Here is a 23,551-nt window from a genome sequence, read left to right as displayed (position 1 = left end):
GAAAGAGCAAGGGATGAAGAACTTAAGAGAATTCTATGTTTGATAATGTGCAAAATCTAACCAGTGTCTTCTTGCAACTCCAGAGCTCAGTCATGGCATCCCTGTTGTTGGTGGTGATTTTGAAAATCAGAGTTCAAAACTTTAAGACCATTCTTGACCTTTCCTTCTACATCACTATATTCAGTGAATCACTAGGGCTTACTGACTGTCCCTTCATAACTCCTAAAGCTCTCCCTTTTATGTCCTAAAAGTACATTCTAATGTGCCATCAACCCTGTGTTCTCAAACAGGACTGATCTTAACACACATCATGTAGCTACCCTACTGGTGAAGACTTCCAAGGTCCACAAACTCCTCTGGCAAGATCTAATAAGTAACTTGGTTTTAAAAGTACCTTTTGATACCAAACCTTTTTTTTTTTTTTTTTTTTTTTAATGCAATTCAAATCTACTTATATTTGCTCAAACCAGCAGAAAGGTAGGCAGGCAGATCTGGCTTATTTAATAATTATCAAGCAATTATCATGTGCCAAGTGATGGCACATTTCCTACTGACAAAACGTGCCAGCCTGGTAATTTTCTCTCGTGAAGTTTTGTTCCTCTAAAGCAGGGGTCAGCAAACAATAGCCTACCACCTACTTTTCTAAAGTTTAATTAAAACACAGCCACTCTCATTCATTCATAAATCATCTATGGCTGCTTTCCTGCTACAACAGCAAAATTGAGTAGTTGAGATCTCAGACACCATATGGCCTGCAGTGGCTAAAATATTTAATATCTGGACCTTTATAGAAAAAGATTGCCAACCAAAGTATTGCTTCTTAATGTCCTTCTTTAAACATAATCAAGAGACTAACCACTTCTCTGCCCAAATTGGCTTTCATCTTAATATTCTAGAGACAGGGCCACCAAATCTCTCTAAGAAATAGTTTCCTCATTCTTAAAATGGGGGTAGCTACCACTCACCACACACCTTAATTGTAGAAACAAAATCATTTACATAAAGTATGGCATCAGCAGAGACCTTGCCAGAGAGTAAGTGATCAGAAAATGCTGGCCTCTCTTCTTCCAGTTTACAAGGGATTACCAAGCAGTTTTGTGCTATTGATGGAACTGCAACAACCACAGCAGACATTTCGCCTTTCGGTCCCAGAATCATTTTACTCAAGTTCTGTTTCCCCATTTACAAGTCACTCATCTCTTCCTTCTTGGCATCAAATATTTTTTTTGCTGCCTGAAGGACTCATTAAATATTATTTCAAGGCCCAACTGAAACCAGAGTGTAATTTCCCCCCAGTCTCCTTGATACTAGATGTTATGCAGCTTTTAAGAGTAATTCCCGTTTCACTCACACTGAAGATGCCAGCTAAAGGTACTCTTCTTAAGCAATCCCGCTGGCTTTAGGATCAGCAGGCTTTGATATAGACCCATGCCTCCTAGTCCACAAAATACTCCTTGTGCACAAACTTGAAACTCTGAAGAAACTGTCTTCTTCTTGGCTTTTGTAAGTAGGTAGTTTTCAATCTCTGCTCGGTAAGAAGTACAAGTTCTCTGTTACTATGACTTAAATGAACAAACTACCAGAGTTGTTTGGTTGAGTATGGAAGTTACATAAGTTAACTCATGCCACACCAGATGTCTGGTCAGAATTGCAATAGAAAGAGGTGCGGAGTGGGCTAGAGGAGACAAATGGAGAAAGCAACTAACCATAGCCTAATTTCAAAGGCCATTTCAGATTCTTCTTAGCACTCTCTCTCTCTATCCTGGGCCGGGTACTATGTCTCTCTCTCTCTCTCTCCTCCTCCTCTCCCCAACACTTAGTGTTAGCAACTAAGTGACAAGATGAAAAAGATAAACTAGAAACAAGTTCTGGCAATAACATTTTAAAAGCCACTAACTCTGCCTACAGAAAATAATAATTGTAAAGACAAAACAGCAAATGATATGTTTATCCTGATTTATGAGAAGCTGAGGATTAAATGTAGGGACACAATGTTTATACAACATCATGTTATGAAGTATGACCTTCATAACATGATGGTCATACTTTTTAAGTATGACCAGCCACACCTTTTAAACTTTTGAGTATGACCAGCCACACACAAAGAATAATGGTCTCCACCAACAAAGCACTGAAACAATCATTTGGCTGAGACTTGCAGATGACCCATCCTATGCCATGCCTTTATGGTTCTACAAACACCAATCGGCATTTCCTTACAAGTTTAACAAGGTTAAAGAACATTAAGGCCATTTGTATAGTGGTAAGGGGTGTCTATTATTAATTCATCCAGCATTTACTAAACACATTTATGTACCAAGTATTCTTAATGTAAGTTGGGCAAAGAAATATTTAAAATGATTAAGACATCATTTACGCTTTCTAGGAGCTAATAGTCTAAAAAGGAAGATAAACACCCTAGAAGATGTTACAGAAGAAGAGTGGAGAGTATGCCAGCAAGGAGGGTAGGAAGAGTATCACCCCTTTGCTTTGTATACAGAATGTATTGTAGGAGCAAGGGGGTTTATGGTGGGCTACAGTTTCCCACAGTATGTTCCCAAAATGCTAATCCTGTAAATCTGGGACAGAGAATGGTGTGGGTGGTTCCATGGTTTAACACCACGTATTATAATTGTCCCGTAGAGATCCACTATAAAAGTTAGCAGATTAGCAGCTCTAAGAAGTCCCGTACTGAAAACACGAGTGCAAAACTGTTTAGTATCTCCCACATATAATTAATCATGGAATCCTTTTATAGAATGCCACCTGTAAACAATCTTGAGAACAACTTTTGGGAAAACAGGGTGTATGCCCCTCAATGGCATTAAGCAGCTGTCAACACTTCAGGGGAGTAGAAAAAGACCAGGAGAATCCCTTTGTGCTTGACTTCTTCTAGGTTCATTAGTTGTGAAATATTTCAAAAGGTACTCAATAAAAAATAATAGGAATCTGTAATATAAGATCAAGCAGTAGGAAAAATGCAAAACCACAGATGACTCCCAAATTCTCATTTTTATCACATATGTTGGTCTTTTGAAATGTCAACTCTTACCAGAGATAATATTTAAAAGATGCTGATGCTGGGGCATGGCATGCATAGGCTATGGACCTTGGTTTATGGCTGTGCAAACATATGTCAATTATTGGACCACTCTTATAGTCTGATGGAGAGAAACCATTTAAATGAAACTCTTCAGTTGCAGTTTCAAAATACTGAAATAGCCTGGACCATCTAACCAGACTCATCCACATCAACTGGTCCCATTTCTCACACTGCCAAGGTGCCCAGACTAACACAGAGACATGTTAGCTGATAAGGGGTTTTGTAGTGAATCTCTGCTTATATCACCAACATTCATTTAAAATGTTCAGACACCATCCTATATGGTAATGAAGTCATGGAAATTAGTAAAACCCTCTCATGACTCTCATAAAATAACCATTCTTTAACCCTAAAGCTCTCTTTGTAACTTTGGCACTGCATTTCAGTTTGCTTAATTAGCTAGTAAGGGGATAATTATTAATGATAGTGAAATTTGTTTCTTAAAGACCCTACAGAAAAATACCAACTGCTAAAATAAATCAAATTCTTCACTGGTTTTAGGACAAGTGACACTAGTGAATGTTTCTATTGATTTTTACTTCCTCTGGCCCTTCCTGTCCCCTTCACTGATGCTGGAAAATACCTGTTCCTTACAGTGAATATAGCCAACTCACAACATTCTGTGCACACCTTACTTACAAGATGGATGGAATGCCGCATATCCTTTACCTTGGTCTGGTTTTATTCTCTCATGGCATTCATGGGCTATCTCCCGTATGTGCGTGACAAACACAAACCAATTTAAGCGTTAAGTCTAAGATGAAACAAAGCTCCCTCACATATGTGTTCATCAAACTGATTATTTTAACATTCATGCCACAGATACCTCCCAGTGGCATGTTGGAGTTGACTGGCATACACTTTCTGAAAGGTGGGAATGTTTGAGTGGAGTAGAGGGGTGGGATGGGAGTGGGCTTTCAATCAGAATATTCTCAACTCTGCTTTTCAGGTGTGTGATCTCAGATGAGTTAACAGCTCACTCTAAAATGAAAGGATTGGACTGAATGATTTCTTAAGTTTCTTTTGGTTCTAAATCTTTCATTTTTTACTGTGTCATCAAGTATCCTTTCGTCTTTGGAGCTGTTTAAAAATGGCTAATGATTAGCTTACAAAAAATCAGCCAATTCCTCTAAATTATCACTTAGTCCTATTTGCTAAACTTATAATCTGTGAAACTTAGCACATAGAACATTTATACTAACCGCTCTGCTTTGTAGATTCTAGCCCATGAGGCATATTAATTGCATAACTGATACACCTAAGTATACAGAATGCAGTCATGCAACACTAGACACATTCATATTACTCTGAATTGTGCCTCAATAAAGCCTGTGATAAAATCCTGTGACTTTGTCATTTTAAAGTGGCTCTTAAAATGCAGTCCAAAAAGACACTCAAGGGAAATGATCTCTGAAGCTTGGTGAAAATGATTCCTGGGCTACAGAATCTGCATTTTAACACATAGCTGGGTGATTCTTATGATCACTGAAGTTTTGGAAATACTGGCTGAAGGAGGGATTGTAGTATTAACTAGAAATCATTTCTGAAAATGAACCACCAAAAAAAAAAATGGGGCAGTGCTCTGAATATTATTTTGGGAGAGATTACATATATTTAACAAATTAAAAGCTTTGAAAGTTTGGTAACATATTGAACCTTAAGAATTTTCCAAACAGCTACCTGAGCCTCCAGTAAAAACAAAAACGAGAATTTTCCACTCTTTCCCTAGCTACACAGTAAGCAGCATTGGATACTATAAATTTTGTAAGTACATTTTTAAAGAATGTGTTCTAAATGTGTTAGAAAAATGTTAATGAGCAATTCACATTTCTATCATTTTCTGCGGTTAGGCCAAGATGGCTTTTATGTTTCTGAAGCAATCCACAAGGCCAAGATTGAAGTTTTGGAGGAAGGCACCAAGGCATCTGGAGCCACAGGTATGTTCAAACAGAGAATACCCAGTCACACTGCTCACCCATATCTACCTTTCTTAAATTTACCTAGTTGAATCTTCACACTTCTGAATCTTTCCATAACCCCCAAGTTCAGGTGTGGTATAGCACTTTTTAAAAAGGAACACTAAAGAAAATAAAAAGTTTTTGAAAAATGATGGGGAAGAGGAGATACCCATCCTATAAAAATCATTCTGAAAGTTAGCTTCAATAAGGAATTTATTCCATGGAATGTGTTCAAAACAGGAGACAGGATTGGCTAGATGGCATCTTTTAATTTTCCCATTTGCACCCCCATCACAACAGTAAACAATGAAATGCCATTAGGATGCTTTGATTTCTTTTAAAAAATGGGATATAACTTACTTCATAACCAATAGTTATTTTCTTAAAAATGCACAGAAAATGCAATGGGATTCTTTTTTCTTTCCTGCAGCTCTGCTGTTATTGAAAAGGTCTCGGATTCCTACTTTTAAAGCAGATCGGCCATTCATCTATTTCCTGAGAGAACCTAACACAGGTATTACAGTGTTCTTTGACAGGATTCAGATAAATTATTTATCAGTGTCTCTCTAGCAACAAGGGCTCATTTGTCCACTATCCCCTCAAAAATAAGCATTCTTTCTAGCTGTTTTTATGGTGCTTCAGAAGCTTCCCAGTTGCTGTCTTGTATCCTAAGAAAGGGAACTATTTCATAAGTACAAAGAAACTTATCCTCCATGTTTTTTACCTTCTCATTCTCTCAGCTCATATATAGTTAATGTAGATTTTTAAAAAATGCTATAGATTTCTACTTCTGAAGATACTTGGAAAAATTATGAAAGCAAAATAAATTATAAATCTTTCCCTTTTTTTCCCTTTGTCCCCTAGCTTTCTTATCATTTTAGAGTTTTTTTTTCAGGTCACTAGAGTATACCAGAGTAGTCCTCTTGTGATCCTAGTATTCTAATGAATGCACCTGGATTTCTATACTGTTCTGTTGATCTTTCTCAAAAATCAAATGTTTGCCCTAGTACTTTTAAGTACTACTACATAACCTTATGGTAATCCAAAGATGGTGTGGTACCGGCAAAGCCTCAGTACATCAGAAGGACACACAAATATCCTTAGGCTTCGACAACATTGAACAGTCTTTAGATTATTTCTCTTAATGTTCTTCCTCCCCCACTCACAATTACTTAGCCTAGGAAGGAAAAGAGATTCTCAGTTAAGAGTTGTTGGCAAGTCTAAACAGTGTATTAAAAAGAAATAGGATAGAACAAGACTAATAAAATCAAGCAAAGGTGGATCTACTTTAACTAAACATCAGGCATTATTTTTATTTATGGAGAAAAAATGTCAGAAGTTAGGATAATGAAAATTATGCATAGTTTTACATAAATTGTTAAGGAAATACTGTCAACATCATTTTATCTGAGAATCATTTGCATCCTGCTGTACCTCGTGCTAGAAATCAAAGGAACATTTTTGTGACGAGAAAGATATAAACCATTCACTAGAAAATAATCTATTTGGGATTATTTGGGGAGAAAAAGTCCATCAACAGAACATGTCTTCCTAGTATTTCACCATGATCATCCCAACCCCATAATGATTAGATGAAAATATCACTTATCACCCAGAACAGGCAGCAGAGAGCCTTCTCTCAGAAAGGACACATCAAAAAAATGAAAGATCAAAAAAAGGACAGGTTCTACTCCCTAAAGAAACAAAGAGACAGGACTACATTTGAACAGAAAGGTCATTGCCAAAAGCCAATAGCCAATAAAGGTTGATAGGTAAAAGAGAGATTCTGATTTTGGAATTCAAGTGCATAAAAATGATGTAAAATCCTTAAACAAGGAAAAGACACACCACTATTTCAATGGTAGGCATTTTCAGAACTGCCTCAGTAATCAGAATGAAAATATAAGGATAATCCAAAACCAGTTCCACAATCCACCGGAATTCTAATAGCCCTTGTGACTTTATTTACCTCTATCTGGGAGGCATTAGCTCACATCACACAACACAGTGGCTGCTTTTCTGGTGATGGTTATGGAAGAGTTTAGAAATGAGTCTCAGCCTTCATTATTCCAAACTGACAAATCTTACTAAGACCAACTAATGAATCAATCAGCAAATGGGAAACATGGGAGACATTTAAAAAAAAAAAGATTTGAAAACCTCAAGATTAAACTTTCCAAGAATATCATTTGTCGAGCCATAAGTCATTCAGTGACATAAAGGGCCTAAAAGACATGATGTTCCCCCTAGATGTAATCCCCTTCCGACAGTAATTCTACAATAAGTATTTTCACTAATTTAATATACCCATAGTTTTTTGTTTTTAAAATGAAAACAGTCTGAGGGAGATGGGATATTAACCTTTGGTTCTAATAGGTTTCAAACTCTCCTGACCAGGTTTTAGGATGAGGTGAGAACAGTGGCAGAGAGATAAAGGACAAAAAGAAGAGATGAACAAAACTGCTACTTTTCACCTCCCTCCAGGGTTCATTCAGAAAAATGTATTAAAGGTCATGAGCAATCTGTGAAAAAGAAAATAAAACTTTCTTATAAGGAAAGCTGCTAAATACTGGGATAGGCTGAATCTCTTTCCTAGATACTCTTGTTAAGCATGAATTTTTATCTGAATGACTCCTAATCCCTCCTACTAATCCCAGAATCTAAATACATATAATTTAGGAACAGACAATATATTCTGGATTTTGTGTAACTCTCATTGAATTTAGCAATGTGACTACAGGCAATTACCTTAACAATTCCACCTAGTAAATGTTATCTTGCATTACTTAAAAGTATTTTTATAGACGTAAACAAAGCTTAAAGAACTGCATATGAAAATACTATATAATATTAAATTCTTTTTCTTGACAGGGTTTGTCTTCAGTATCGGGAGAGTTTCAAATCCCCTAGACTAAATGCATGTTCTCCACTTTCATCGATGCTTTTCTTCATAAAGTTAGAATTTTGCTATACCCTTGAAATTTAAAAAATGTTCTGATAAAGTGTAAAAAGCTAAGGGTATGTGGTTTTCAATATCATAAACCTAAAAATACTTCAGTTTTTAAATTTTATAAGTTTATTTTGCCTACTCTTAATCCAAATCTATTTTGACCTTCTTTTCTACCGGTTACCCCCAAACCACTAAAAGGCACAGCAGTGATCTATGAATGGTGAGTGAGTCAGGCCATAAGATCGCTTCCTCAGTAAGGATATTCTAGGCCATGTTGAATTGAGGGTGGAGAATGAATACTGTGGTTTTCCTTATCCTGTGAAACTCAGGGGGGGATGCAAAATGAGGAAAGTCATCTTAAAGGTGTTTCCTTTCCATTTAGCTTATAAATAAAACAGAGTTTAAGTGTGAGAACAGCAGAGCAGAACAAAGAGGCCTCCAATTTGTTGTGGGCTTTTGCAAGCATGGCATAAAGCTGCTAAAGGCTAGATATTTCAGAGTATGTAGTGCACTCCAAACCTACCACTCCCTAACAGCTTCAACTTTGTGCCACCCACAATCCTAGTGAGAAACGAAAAGGTGTTGAAGGAAACCAATAATATCCAAAGTTGTCTGCTTTTTAAATAGCTTTTAAAGTATCTATCTGCCCCAGACAAAGTCATTCCCATAATCTAGGCAGAAATGGGAGTATGTTGGCATGGCCAACAAAAACTACAAACATATAGTAAAAAGGCAATGCAGATTATGTAACATGAATTACAGTTAGGCTTAACAAACATGAACTTCAAGTGGTGTATTTTTCCAATGCTAAAAAGCAAGGCCTTTAAAATTCCATTATCTTAGGACGTTTTTAAATGATTACTTTAAATGTGATTATTTCCTAAACCACACAAGAGTAAAATAGAGCATTTATTGATGGAATAACAAAAGTGCTTTTCTTAAATATTCTTCAAAATACATTTGTACAACTTACAATAATATATCCAAAATAACTGTATATACAAAACATTACCTAGTTTTAATGTATGTGCTTTTTTCCCCAAAAATTACAAAGTAACTTCTTTTTAATTTTTTTTGGCAAAGTTCAACCTTAACAGAGGTGACAATTTTAAAGGTTGGTTTAAGAAAATAGAACCTGAGGGAAATTGACACGCAAGAGTCAATGACAAGCAAGAGATTTGGAGGAATATTTTTAGTTTGTTAAATAAAAATGTTTTTTAGAGTGATACTTTTCACATTACAAAAATAAACCAAAATGAAGAAAAGGTCACTGTAAAATGATGGAAAAAGGATCTGTAGATTTGCTTTTAGTATTTCAAATAGCCAACAATGCATGTCAGAAAATGAATGCAAGATCACAACAGTCTTGTATTTACTTTGTATTTGAAGAAGATAGTGAAATAAGTGGCCACATTCTATTTTCTTTTAATTGCTATTAATATGGTTGATCTGATTGGCTCTTCGATGAATTTCATCCAAGAAGTTCTCCAGTTGTTCTATTAGCATTCGTTTTTTAAACCTGTATGAAAAAATAAATAGTACTCTCAATTACTTTTTAATGAATAGTATATATCAGTATAATTTTTTTAAAAAAGGAGAGAAAATTGCTTTGGGAAGATTTTTCAAAGTGAAATGAAAATAGAAAAATCAATACTATGACAATAGAAAATATGTTGAAAGATTAGCAAATTATTATACCAGTACAGTATTTTAGTTTGTCCCTAAAACACTCTATACCTAAACAATGGGAAAGAGGTTGTTCCTTCCACAACTGAAAAGAAAAAGGAAAAAAACAAACAAAAAAATCAAAAAACTAATATATTCAAAATATATTCAAGGGCTGCAAACACTCTGGTGAAATCTGGGCTCCCAAAGCAAATACTTCAATAGCTTCTTCTCATGCTCTTTGTAAGCTGAATGTTGAAAGGAATGTGAACAAAGTATGAATATAAACTCCCACAAAATGGAAGAAGAAATGAAAATTGGGCAGTAGCATTTAAAAACCATGGTATTCTATTATAATTTGAAAGCTAGCAAATCAAGGATAGACATCTATAATACAGAGTATAGCAAGCAGTTAAAGTTCAAGTAACAACTTTTAAAGATTTTCAGTAACAAATATGGGCAGACTAAAATTGCATCTACATAATTGCCGATGGTTATAAGAATATCCCAAGACACTGGACATTTTATTCCTACTTCCTTGCTAGTTGGAAGCTAATATAAATAGCCACTGTAATACTACACAATTCCCTAAAAGGTGGCAGAAGTGAAGTACAGATACCGGGAATATAAATTCCTAATGAGGTTTTAGCTGACAGAATGTTACCATAAAGAGCATAATAGGTTAAATACTCAAAAGTATATGAAAAGTTATAGCCTTATCTTGATCCTGCAAACTGGCCTATGCTCTAGCCACTCCAAAAGTATGAAAATAAAAGAAAACTAGAAACAAAAACCAACTTTATCTAAAATCTTCACGTGTAGCATAGAAGAGACAGGGGGACAAGGTGTAAGTGTGTTTACATTTAGAAGGTCAAATAAGATAAGCCCCAAGTTTTCTTATAATACTAAAATCCCCAAAATATTGAAGGGAAAATAAAAAAATGTTTTTAAACTCATACAACTATGTTTTCCAGTTAATTGCACTTCTTAATTACCATTTATAACCTTTATCCACCTTCTTTATACAGTGATCCCTCTGTATCCATGGAGGATCGATTCTAGGCCTCCCTATGAACACCAAAATCCATGAATGCTCAAGTCGCTTGTATAAAATGGCCCAATATTTACATGTAACCTGTGTACATTCTCCCATATGCTCTAAATAATCTCCAGATTATTTATAATACTAACACAGTGTAAATACTATATGAATTAGACTGAATTATTTAGAGAATGACAAGAAATAAAAAGCCTGTACATATTCAATACAGACACAACCATCCATTTCCCCACATCCAAATACTTTCAATCTGTGGTTGCTTGAATCCAGTGAATGTGGAACCCAGGGATACAGAGGGCCAATGTACTAATGATCCTGGGCTACTGAAACAATCAGAATAAGGCCCATTTGTCCAATTCTGGTCCCCTTAATTACGCTTTCCCATGTAAAAATAAATGACATTCAAATATGTTATTTTTAGTCACCAATATTAATGCATAAAGGAGAAAAATTAAAGGTTGCAAAATATTAATGTAAAGATATCAAAAAGCTACAGAGAAGAATAAACAAGAATTCTCCAAGTATCTAGTAATTTGCAGGGAGAAAAGGTTCATAATTCCTGAAGAATGTGTGTGTGGCTGTTTTCTAAGTGAACTTCTTTCAATAAACTAAAAAAGAGTAAGAATTTATTTATATGTTGGTATGCCATATACATTTATAAACAACACAAGTGCAAAACAGATACTGTTAAAATACTGCCTGTATAAACTGCGGACTCATTTAATCACCATTTCATTATATGCAATAATTTATTTACCTTGATGCTTCTTTAATGACATTTTGTAAAAATATTAGTCTTGTTTGTAAGCTGCCTTGCACATGCTTCAGTAAAGTGAAGATTCTTTCATATTCTTAAAGCAAAAGAAGCAAAAAGAAAAATTAAGTGCCTTTCATTTGTATTCTTATTCAATATTCTTCTTTTGCAGTTTATTATATTAAGATATACTGAGACAAAAACATTCTACATAAAAATTTCACCACTCATTAGAGATTTTATATTTTAACATATATGTAAAAGTACATAGCAACAAAGATAAAACAACTAATCAAACACTGCTTTGTAAGTAAAAGTTCCTATTAAGTTATCAAACATAAAGCTTAAAAGGATGAGTAAATAGCTTTTTGGTAGTATCACTAAAAAATAAGAACAAGTGGCCTTTACAAAACTCCATCCTTACAGTTTAAAATTCTAACAGCTAACATGGGGTAAGTGGGAAGTGGGAGTAAAAACCAAACAGGTTAAGAGTGTTATTCCAGTTTAAAGTTTTCATATGAAACTCTGCAAGGGCTATAAACATCTAAACTCCAAGGACTGATTTGTACCCATTTCTGGACCACTCAGGTCACTGTACTACCCCAGGGCAAGTGATGTGTTAACATCCTCTAAATGAATGCCAATAATACTGAACTTTTTCCCACGAAGGTCTTTTGTGTTCATATACCAGATAGCTTTCGTAACTTTAGTTTTTCGGCCTAAACATATCCTATAATATCACTATCATAGTTTAACTATTAAACATAGTGGTAGGCACTATGACAAGAACTTTACAGACATGAAGTAATTTAATTTTCAGTATATCGTTTGTGAGCTAGCTGCTATATTAAATTCCATTGTTGGTTAGAAGAATATTCAAGATTATGGGTTCCTGTCATGGTAGGAACTATATGTAATTTATCTGTACAGTGTTGCTCTGCTCTTAGTCCCTGCTGCCTACCATACCTAGTACCTTGGAAATAGAAGATATTCAGTGTTGGTCAGATGAATAAAGAATCTTAACTGAGATGTTGTTCAAGACAGATCTAGAATCATATCTATTCTTTTACTACAGTTACTTGACCTTTTTTTTTTTTTTTTTTGCTTTTTTGAGCACATACAGAAATCAGATCTGATGTTCGTCTCTTATTATACATACTTCTTCCTGGCTTTCGGATCTCTTTCATTATTTGTGCTTTTAATTCGGTATTGACCTCTTCATGGCTTCTGCAATGCATCAATTTCTTTCCCTTGTTGAGTGAAGATGCTGGTATGTTCTCTTCAGCACATTGTTCTTTATCTCTTGGCTCCTCATGATTTTCTAAAAATCCACCAACAGTGAGGTCATTGGTTCCTAAATGGTCATGACCAAGAGCCTCCATATGATTGGTTGGCCGTTCCAGTAAACCAGCTGGAGAAGATGTTGAAAATTCAGTATCCATAGCATTTGGTGTAATGTCTGATGAAAGTTGGTCTGCAACATGATTTTCAACCACATCATGTATTATTGAATCACTAGTGGTCTCTGAAACTAAAAACAAAGATATGGGGAAAAAATTATGAGGCCCAGTCTCAAAGCATACAGTAAATAAAGCTACAAAAGAACATTATTACAGCAAGTCACAACTGATTTCCTTGACTAATGCAAGTTAACAAATAATGTGATACAGTTCTTAAGCATTGCCAAAGATACGGTAGATTTCAATGTGACACATACACAGTATTTACAAAATATTTACAATTTTTGCCCTTAGAGGAAAAAATAAAGTCGATTTCAAGTAGTTTAGTTTTCTGGTTTATTCTATGGCAATTTTATTGAAACAAGTAGGTTGATACTTCAATGAAATATCTATGATCAAAATTATCACGGTCATCTATCTCTACCTTAGAGAGCCCTAACTCAATATGCCTTATACATCTGGTATCATTTAGAGGTAAAAGTAAATACTGGGTAGTTTTTACTTTCTACTTATACTTCTGCCTTTAAGTTCCAAATTCTGCAGGGAACATACCACCAAACAGGTAATGTTTTACAGTATACCCTTCTAACTATAGAATCTAGTCATCATTTATTCACCAGTGCAGAGCAACCTGGTGCCCACTTCAGTTCATTAGACTACTAAAATTGAAAGCTCGCAAGCCTTCCTCTTAACACCACATTATGAGACTTGCCCCACAGAAAGCAGCTGAATTTTAAGTTCTCTGATTGCTTACCAACCTCCAGGATACCAGCTGATTTCATCTCTACTGTCCTCATTTCCTGTCCAAACTATTAACTCAATTTACTCATATTCCCCTATACACTCATTTCCACAAATCCCTCAAATTCCTGACTCTCTCCTAAATTTGATTCCATGATTTGCAAACTCCCCTTTACTGAATATTCTGTACAACTTATGCTTTAACTGAAACCCAGCTCTCCTGTATGCAGACTGCTCTCCTTTCCAGACCAAAAGTAGAAATTGCTTTCTCTTGCACCCTCTCCATAGGCATAAAAGGACATGCAGTCACTGAATCCTTCACTTCCTAGTGCTATTGCAAAATTACTCCCTTGTACTCTTGTGAGACTCAACCATGCCACTCACACTGTCTCTCCTTATCACTATCTTATGCCAACCTCCAGGGCACAAGCCTGTAAGACACTGTTGTCTCTGGCACTCAGTTACAGCCTTCCTTCTGTTGTGCTGAGCTCCTATCAACTCCAGTGGGGAAGGCACCAAGTTCAAGAAGGCAAAGAAGAGATCTAGAGCCAGTAAACAAGACAAGGGGTTTTGTCGGGGGCTTACATAAAGGGGAGCGAACCCAGTGGTGGCAAGCTAGGCAGGAGAACCACCTTACGTACAGTCCAATGGCAGTGGGCTGGACAGGATAACTGCACGGCCCAGTGGCAGCAGGCTGGACAAAAAAAAGGCAACTCCTTGCAAAAAGTATGCAGTTTATATTGTATTTTCACTTAGCACTCTTCCCCCTAACAACCTCCACCTGGCAACCTTCATTTAACCCAAAACAAAGGGCCTCAATCCCCTGTCTGGCCTGCATTCACTTCACAATGGGCTAGGGGCTCAGATGTTCCTCATAGATAGGGAATGGATCTTTGGGTTAGCCACCCTATTCCCTAGCTCAGAACTCCCAACCGCATGCAGGTGTGTCTGCACGCAGGGTCATTCTCAGGGTATGCTTCAGTTATTGCTATCAAGTGCATCTGCCATGCACATTCCACCCTCAGAGCCCTTGTCACTTCATTCTTGGTCCTTACTACTACTCGAAATGTGGTGTGTGGACAAGCAGCAGCAACACCAACAGAGAGCTTGCTAGAAATGCTCATCTGCCTCAGACTGAGTAAATGAGAATCTGTAGTTTAACTAGACCTCCCAGGTGATTCACATGCATATTCAAGTCTGAGAAGTGCTGTGGACTTCAATGTTTAAGCAGATCATCTGGTAAGAACCTGGCCTCCCCGTTCCCCAGCTTCTCTCTAAAGAACTTACATTTACACCTTCGCCTTTCACATCCAGACAAATTCAGAGATGGAGGAGTATAACCCTCATCTTCAAAGTACTCCTGCTACTGCTCCTTAACTCAGCCAGACTTTGACTCCAGCAATTCCTCTACTTTCTTTCTCCTATTAACCATATCCCTTCTAAGCAGCCAATTCTGTATCAGGCTTATATCCGATGATACATCACTTTTACTAATGTCTTAGTTTCTCTTGTTCTACTGTCTTCCCATAACATCTGCCAAGCAAAATCCCATCTCTTGACTCACTCTATATGCTTGCCCCAGACTTGCATTTGGAATCATGAGCACTGCTGAAGAAATAGGGTCCAGCTCTACAGAGTGGTCACAATCACCATCTCTACTTGGGTCCTAGGCACTGTCTAGCAATCTTATCACAACCTTTTCTCTCTCCCACAGAGATTGTTAAGCTCCCTCACTCTCTTCAAACCCCTGACTTTCCCAATATCCCCTTCCGTCTCAGCAGTATACTTCACCTTCTACCTCACAGAGCTCAAAAGAAAAGCAAAGCCATGATTAAGAGACTTCCTTTACCTCCCTCTTAACTAAATTACACCCTCGCCACCACGCTTCCCCCACATTCTGCATCAACTGAGGGAGCATTCTTCTGTGCTCTAGACCATTCCCTCTTGCGTTCTCAGTAATTTTGTGCTGAGTATGCCTTTTCTCATTTTCATTTTCAACTTCTCCCTATTTACTGGTTCCATCACCAGCACTGAAACATGCTCAAGCATCTCTGATCTTAAAAACAAAGAAAAATCACCATTTTCAAAACCCCGTGAACTCTTCCAGGTACCATGCTCTTTTCCCATCTTCCTTTTACAACTAAACTTAACTAGCTGTTTATACTCATACTCATTGTTTCCATTTTCTCACCTCTCACTCCTCCCATAACCCCTTATTAGGCTCTGCCCCTTTACTCCACAGAAATTGCTCTTGCTAAGATCACCAAAGACCACAGAATTTTTCTATTTCTCTTGATTGAACTGTTTTTGTTGTTGTTATTGTTTTGTTTGTTTTTTAAGTATTTGGGACAACTACCCACCCAATTATCTTGCCCTTTAGCTTCCATGACATTAAATTCTTCCCTATTTTCTCCTATCTCTAAAATTCTTCCTTCTCAATCTCCTTTTCTGCTTTCTTAACTTTGGCACTTTCGAGGTTCTGTTCTGAGCTTTTTTTTTCTTGTGTTTGCCTTGGTGAGATTTTATTCAGTGCAATGGGCAGTAATCTGTCATACTACCCCTCTAGCCCAATCCTCTTCTCCTGAGTCCCAAACTCAATATTCATCTTCTAACTTAGGATCTCCACTTGATGACCTAATATGCACTTCTAAACTAAACTCATTTATTATTTATTCTTCCACCCACCCAGTGTCTCTCAAGACAGACGCCTGACTCCTCCCACCCTGCTCTGGTCCCAACATCCAACCAGTAGCCAAATCCTTTAGTGGTGTGTCCAAGTATTTCTCAAATACATATTCTTCTTCAAACCCCTCTGTCAGGTCACCAGCATCTGTTCCCCAGGTTTCCTAACTGATTCCTGTGCATGCACAATTATTTAACAACATCAAATATACAGTCTGTGTCCATACTCTCCAACATGTTTTCTGTTTGTGGAAAAGTTTGATTTTGTTTGATTCTGAGTACAGTTAAGGCCTATACATTGCAACTGGCTTATGTATCTCTTAAACTACATTTGCATCTGTAAAATCCTGCTGTACCTCTTTTACTATGTATTTTTCTGGGAAAAAACCGATTCTTTGTCCCACAGAGTTTTCTACAATCTGGATTTTACTAATTGTATCCCACATGTTTCTCTGCCCCCTGTATTTCCTATAAATTGGTTTGATTACATTGATGTTCAACTTTGGTTTTTGGGGTTTTTTGGTAAGACAACTTCAAAGGCAGTATTGGATACTTCCATCAGCAGTCATAAAATATTTTGTTTCTCTTCAGTTAATATGCTGTAAGTATGACCACTATCTATAAGTGATAAGTCCATTAATTCATTAGGGTTTCCCTACATTCATTCTTGCTCCTCTCTGATAATATTCCACACACATTACAGTCAACCTGGTCTTCATAAAATGCTAATCAGATTAGGTCACCTTCATTTTAAAACCTTTCAGTGGATTCTCACTGTTCTTTAGAATAAAGTTGTAAACAGCTTCCAAGGCCTTCCATCATCTGGCTTCTGTCTTTCAGTTCTCACCTTACCTCATGCCCAACACCCTTGCTATACTGGAATTCTTTAAATTCCCTTAATGCCTTTCTCTTTATGCCACTGCACATACTATTGCTCTAGTATAAGCAAATGCACAGCTTTTGGCTTCAGCATTAACTTCCTCAGTAAAGTGCCTTGACTTCATTGACTTAAATCCTCTTGCCAAATGCTTCCACAATATACTTGACATCTTTTCTGTAATATTCAACATACTTCTAGTATCTGTTCAATGACTGATCTTCCTTGCTGATTATAAATGAGGGCAGAGATCACTCCTATCTTCAGTGGTATACCTCAAAGCACAGCATTATCCAAAACAGCATACATATTTAATAATTAGTTGACTTCAACTGAAATTGAAAACCATCTTTCTGTGGATAGTGATAATGCTCCTTTCAAAAGTATTATTTTGAAAGATTTGCAAATGATATGTTAGAACATTATAGCTAATAAAGCATCATAAATATAAGAAATGTTCAAATGTTCATTAAGACATACAAAAATGATCATATGCTCATTTAAACAAATATCTTCTCTACACATTCATTCACTCATTGTACTACTAATCAATTTCCTTCTATAATCTATAACAAAAATCTCTTCCTTGAAAAAGAACCAAAAGGCAGCAAATAATGTTTAAGAAAAAAACAATTCTTACTTTTATGAAGAGGAAGAGGTTTAATAAGATCTGGCTGTGCTTGAGTTGTAGGTGCAGGTGGTCCTTTTCCCCCGATATGATTGTTTACAACAGGATTCTGCTGTCTGCCTCTTAGTAGTGGAGACATACACCGACGTCTTTTAGGGATCCCTTGCATATTTGGTTCTCCAGGTCGTTTATGTTTATTTTGAGGTCCAGCCACAAATTCATCTGCTTCATCTATCATCATACCCTTTAGCAAAAAAGAATACAATTTTCTTGAATTTACAAACAATGTTTAAATGGCACAACCAGTGTCAATTCCAATGAAAGTAACTATATTCTAATTATGTTGACATTTATTAGATACTCTACCAGGAAAATAGCTTCAGCTTACTTTAGTTAAATTAAGAACAATAAAACTGACAATGCCTACCACAAACAAATTACATAACAGAACATTTCAAAATTACCTTCTTATCCAGCTTAAAGGGGTTGCCAAATGTATGCAACCTTCGCGGCTGATCAGGATCAAGTTCTCTTAGTGGAGAAGGTACTTGCTTGAGGTATTCCTGGTAGTTCCCCATTTGTGCTATAGGAACACTGTGCACTTGATCTTTCAAAAAGAACACAACAGCAACAAAAGTTAACCTCACTAAGACTATACTCCAATTATTTCTCAAATAATGTTTCCTTATATATGAATGCTACCTAGTGTTATTCTAGACAGTCTTCTTTACCAACATATTCTAAATTCGTTTGGTGCAATTATAACCACTGCGACAAAATATTTTAAAATAAAACTTAAAACACTGATTTCATCATCTAAACAAAACAAAAATTGCCATTAATTTCAGTACACAGAAAGTATGCGTGGCTGGGCGCAGTGGCTCATGCCTGTAATCCAAGCACTTCGGGAGGCTGAGGCAGGCGGATCACTTGAGGTCAGGAGTTTGAGACCAGCCTGGCCAATATGGCAAAACCCCATCTCTACTAAAAATACAAAAATTAGCAGGGCATGGTGGCACGTGCCTGTAATCGCAGTTATTAGGGAGGCTAAGGAGGAGAATCGCTTGAACCCACCCAGGAGGCGGAGGTTGCAGTGAGCCGAGATCACACCACTGCACTCCAGCCTGGGCGACAGAGCAAGGCTCTGACTCAAAAAAAAAAAAAAAAAAAAAAAGTATGTGTGATCTTACCGTGAAAGGTGTATCTCTTCTCTTCTATGCTATTCCAAATAAACAGAATTTAATTATAGTAGAATTTGTAGAAAACGGAAGTATAGTATGGAAAAGAGAAGCCACATAGCTAACCCTTTTTATATAAAATTATTGTTAGAACGCTTAAATCAGAGGTGGCAAAGGTTTAAAGTCTCATCTGACTTGATTTATAGTAGGTGCCATGGAAAAAGGTGAAGGAATTATCAGAACATGTCATGAAACTGGCCATCCGGAGTTAAACCATCAGATACTGGTATATTTCAAGAAAATGACTGAGATAAGAAAAATCACTTATTTTAAGTATACAGTTTGACAACTGGTGCGCGCGTGTGTGTGTGCATGCACGCATGAATGCATGAGAAAAGCTATAAAAGGAAACTAAACTGTTAAGAAAGGTTGTTACCTCTAGGGAAGAGAATTTGGGGCAACAGTGATGGTAGGAAGAAAGGTAGAGAGTCAGGGATGATTCACCTTTTACTTCATTTGAACTTACAATAAGAATGTTATACTACTATAATAATTCTTTGAAATTTACATCACCATGCTATGCTTTTTCAGACTATAAAGAAAAAAAACATTAAAAATACCAGTATTAAACTATGATCTAACCTTCATCCTGTCCTTTAAGAAATCTGCGAGTGCTCTTCAAAAGATTAGATCTCATTCTTGTTAAGTGATCCAAAAGATTTCGTCTTGGTATGTCATAAGCATTTCTAAATGTCTGTGGCTTCAAATCCTATTAAACAACATTCAAGGACAAATTTATTGTCAAACATAGAATTAAAAGAGACTAAAATCTCTAACCTGCAGCACAGGTTTGGAAATAAGATATATAAACTAGTTAGCTTAAAAAAATAAAATAAAGACATATGACATAATCTTAATGTACTGGTTCAGGGCCAAAAGATGAATATTTGGTAGTGAGATCAACCAAACAATCTCAATTCACCATCTAACTCTAAAGATTTTATTATATATTCTGGATAAAAGAAGTAAACTCATTTAAGTAAAAACCAATTTCCAAATTTTAAAAACCGAAGTTTTTTTAGAAAACAGCTTTAATGTGTGATTTATGTACCATAAAATCACCTATTTTAAGTATATAGTTTGATGTGTATTAGCAAATTCATAGTTGTGAAACCATCATCATAATCCATTTCTACCATCCCCAAAAGTTCTTTGTACCCACTTGCAGTCAATCACTATTCCTGTCCCCAGGCAACCACATGATTTGCTTTCTTTCTATGCTCCATATTATAAATGGAATTTTGCAGTGTCCAATCTTTTTTACTTGGCTTCTTTCAATTAGTGTGATGTTTTTGAGATTCATTGACATTATTCGTGTATCAGTAGTTTGTTCCTTTTTATTCCAAGTAGTCTATTATATGGACACACCACATCTTCTTTATCTATTCACCAGTTGATAGGCACTTGGACTGTTTCAAGTTTTTGGTTATTATGAAAAATGTTGCTATGAATTGGCATACTAAGCCTACAAGTAGATGACTGATTGTACAGCAAATTTATGTTTACCTTCTTAGGAAAATACCAACTATTTTGTATCAGTAATGTTAGGAGGGTTGCTCCACATTCTCATCAATATCTGTATTTTTTGTCTTTTAAATCTGTCATTCTAGCAGTTACGAAGTAGTATCTCGTTATGGTTTTAATTTGCATTTCCCTAATGGCTGATAAGGCTGAGCATTACTTCATGTTCTTATTTGTATTTGCATATTTTCTTTGGTGAAATGTCTGTTCAAGTATTTTGCCCATGTTTGTCTTTTTGAGTTATGAGTTCTTTATATATTTTGATGCAAGTCCTTCATTTGACATGTGCTTTTCTCCCAAGCTGTAGCTTGCCACTTCATTTTTCATGTTTCTTTTAAAGAGCAAAGTTTTTTTATTTTAATGAAATTCAATTTATCAACATTTTTGGTATGTGCTTTTAGAAATCTTTGCTAAGTCAACATCATGAAGATTTTTTCCTATGTTTTGTTCTATAAGTTTATAGTTTTAGTTCTTACATTTAAGATCATGACCACTTCAAATAATATGAGGTAATGGTCAAATTCATTATTTTGCATATGGATATCCAATTGTTCCATTTGTTTAAAAGACTGTCTTCTTATCCACTAACTTATTTTTCTATCTTTGTTAAGAATTTACTGTGTGTGTGAGGGCCTACATCTAGACTCAATTCTGTTCCACTAATTTCTATGTTTATCCTTATGATAGCACCACACTGCATGGATCACTGTAGTAAGTTTTACAGTAAGTTTTAAAATCAGATGATATAAGTCTTCCAACTTTATTCTTCTAAAATTGTTTTAGCTATTCTAGGACCTTTACATTTCCATATAAATTTTAGAACCAGCTTGCCCATTTCTACAAAAAGGCTGCTGGGATAAAGATATCTGTAACCATGAGTACTCACAAAGCATTTTTGGACCATGCTGTGGGCCTAATAGGGTCATCAGTTTAAGTACAAAACTATAGTGAATTCTACCATACACTATTGCAACTTAAAGAAATTTCTAAACCTCTGTTTTCTCATCTATAAAATAAACAAGCTGGTTTACTCTTCATCAATCTATCCATTCATTCACACACTATGTACACTGTTTTAATTCTAGGAGTGACAGTATAATGATCATTATTCTGCAAGGGTACAGAAGTACTCTTTAAAGTCTGGATAAAATGAATGTCAGAATTAGCAGAAAATGTGATTTATCCAGTAACAGAACAGAACAGAACTACAGTAGTACTAAATTCATATGATTATTACCTTATTCAGCAAAGCAACTTGGAATCCAGTGTATTCCTTCATATTAAGGTCTAGCAGTCTGTGAGGGACATCCTCTGAAATTCCCTGGAGGAGTTGTTGAAAATCTTTCCTATACGCCATTGATAAACCATGTGATCGGCTCCGGACTTTTATTCCAGTTTCCTGTACTACTTTTTTGCCTACAGATCCAATGACTCGATCAGATTCTATTTTGGCCTAAAGTAAAAATAAGAATTATCTTGATAAAATCTAAATTAATAAATCAGATACTAATGGTTATGATCTATAAATTAAATATATATTTTTTAAGTATATAAGAAGTTAAAAACTCAAGTAGCATAGTTTATGTCAAGTATTGGGTAAATTAAACATAGTAAACAACAACGTCTTATGATTTTAAATCATTACAACTCTAAACTTTTGGAACAGGACAAACACACTTTCAACTTATTATTTTATTTATTAATACCCATTATACTTAAACCATGAAATGTAAATGCACACTAAATGAAATGTGTATTTCCAATTCAGGAGTGATAGAAAATTATTTTTTAAAAATCATCGTTACATAAGACATTTTTATTAGCACATCAATATGGCAAATAATTATGCAGTTCTTCCCTGGAAAGCAAGAAGCAATGTTTTGACTCCTCCCAAACTGCTTTTTGATTTGTAGTTAAGGTAGTGAGTCAGAAGTACTGGAAAAATAAAGTATTTCATAGGACATTAACAATTTCAGTCAGTTAAACTATATACTGCTTGACTACTACAGTATTTATTAATGTGATTTTTGGCCAGAATGACAAACTTCAGTATTTTCTACAAACATTTCAAAGAAACTCCCATTCTGAAAGAAAAATCTACAGGTTTCAAAACATAAAGAAGTTTTTTTTTTTTTCTTTTTTAAGGAAAAATGACTTTCTAATCTAAATTTCTCAAAAGATAAATAATGTTCACATATAGGAAGTCTAGGACCACACTCACGAAGCCATTTTCATAAATTAGGAATTATTATACAATTTTCTTTTTTCTTTTTTTTTTTTGAGATAGAGTCTCGCTCTGTCGCCCAGGCTGGAGTGCAGTGGCACAATCTTGGCTCACTGCAAGCTCCACCTCCTGGGTTCACGCCATTCTCCTGCCTCAGCCTCCTGAGTAGCTGGGACTATAGGCGCCCGTCACCACGTCCGGCTAATTTTTTGGATTTTTAGTAGAGACGGAGGTTTCACCGTGTTAGCCAGGATGGTCTCGATCTTCTGACCTCATGATCCGCCTGCCCTGGCCTCCCAAAGTGCTGGGATTACAGGCGCGAGTCACCGTGCCCAGCCTATTATACAATTTTCAAATTAACATTTCAAACCATAGCACACCATGGGCGTGAGACAGAATTATGTAATATATGGCTCTAAAATGTAATATATTAATATAATGGAATTCCATTAGAACCATCAAGAACCAGCTTTAACCTGTTTAACTATCTTAGCCCAAACCATTCAAAATACTTAACGGCTCACTCTATTTCTTGATATTACCTGTTGACTCAGTTTTTTGAGGTATGAAATGACACTGTAACTAAGTCCATATTCCATACTGTCTGCTATTAGGTTAGGTGCTCCCATCATCCTAACAGCTTTCTTCAAGGGCTATAGGAAAAAAGAAAACATCATTCAATATTAAGCT

At 35.9% G+C, this 23,551-nt stretch overlaps 2 protein-coding genes across 16 annotated transcripts in view; one reads left to right on the top strand and one right to left on the bottom strand.

Moving 5' to 3' along the window:
- Window positions 1-23,551, bottom strand: part of LOC105490746 (integrator complex subunit 6) — a 119,935-nt gene that overhangs the window by 21,641 nt on the left and 74,743 nt on the right. For 9 of the 13 annotated variants that reach the window (XR_011615030.1, XR_011615024.1, XR_011615025.1 and 6 more), the window contains 8 exons: window positions 23,404-23,514; window positions 21,875-22,090; window positions 19,699-19,825; window positions 18,343-18,485; window positions 17,891-18,122; window positions 12,650-13,021; window positions 11,494-11,587; window positions 9,388-9,530 (listed from right to left, as the gene is read on the bottom strand). Coding sequence is in view for 2 of the 13 variants with exons in the window: in XM_011756639.2 (XP_011754941.1) it covers window positions 9,437-9,530; window positions 11,494-11,587; window positions 12,650-13,021; window positions 17,891-18,122; window positions 18,343-18,485; window positions 19,699-19,825; window positions 21,875-22,090; window positions 23,404-23,514 (1,389 nt within the window). In the remaining 11 variants the exon portion in view is untranslated. Of the gene's footprint in view, window positions 1-1,351; window positions 1,526-6,092; window positions 6,239-6,343; window positions 9,531-11,493; window positions 11,588-12,649; window positions 13,022-17,890; window positions 18,123-18,342; window positions 18,486-19,698; window positions 19,826-21,874; window positions 22,091-23,403; window positions 23,515-23,551 lie in introns of those variants that run through there. The other 4 variants (XM_011756639.2, XM_011756642.3, XR_011615027.1 and 1 more) reach the window with 3 other exon arrangements.
- LOC105490748 (serpin family E member 3) overlaps window positions 1-23,551 on the top strand; it is a 64,129-nt gene that overhangs the window by 16,190 nt on the left and 24,388 nt on the right. For 2 of the 3 annotated variants that reach the window (XM_071081626.1, XM_024795725.2), the window contains exons 6-7: window positions 4,954-5,040; window positions 5,492-5,575. In XM_071081626.1, coding sequence (XP_070937727.1) covers window positions 4,954-5,040; window positions 5,492-5,575 — 171 coding nt within the window. Of the gene's footprint in view, window positions 1-4,953; window positions 5,041-5,491; window positions 5,795-23,551 lie in introns of those variants that run through there. The other variant, XM_011756646.3, reaches the window with a different exon arrangement.

This window comes from Macaca nemestrina, chromosome 16, assembly GCF_043159975.1.
Source record: "Macaca nemestrina isolate mMacNem1 chromosome 16, mMacNem.hap1, whole genome shotgun sequence".
Taxonomy (NCBI): domain Eukaryota; kingdom Metazoa; phylum Chordata; class Mammalia; order Primates; family Cercopithecidae; genus Macaca; species Macaca nemestrina.
The sequence above is the reverse complement of the archived record's forward strand: the minus strand, read 5'-3'. Positions and strand labels throughout refer to the sequence as shown.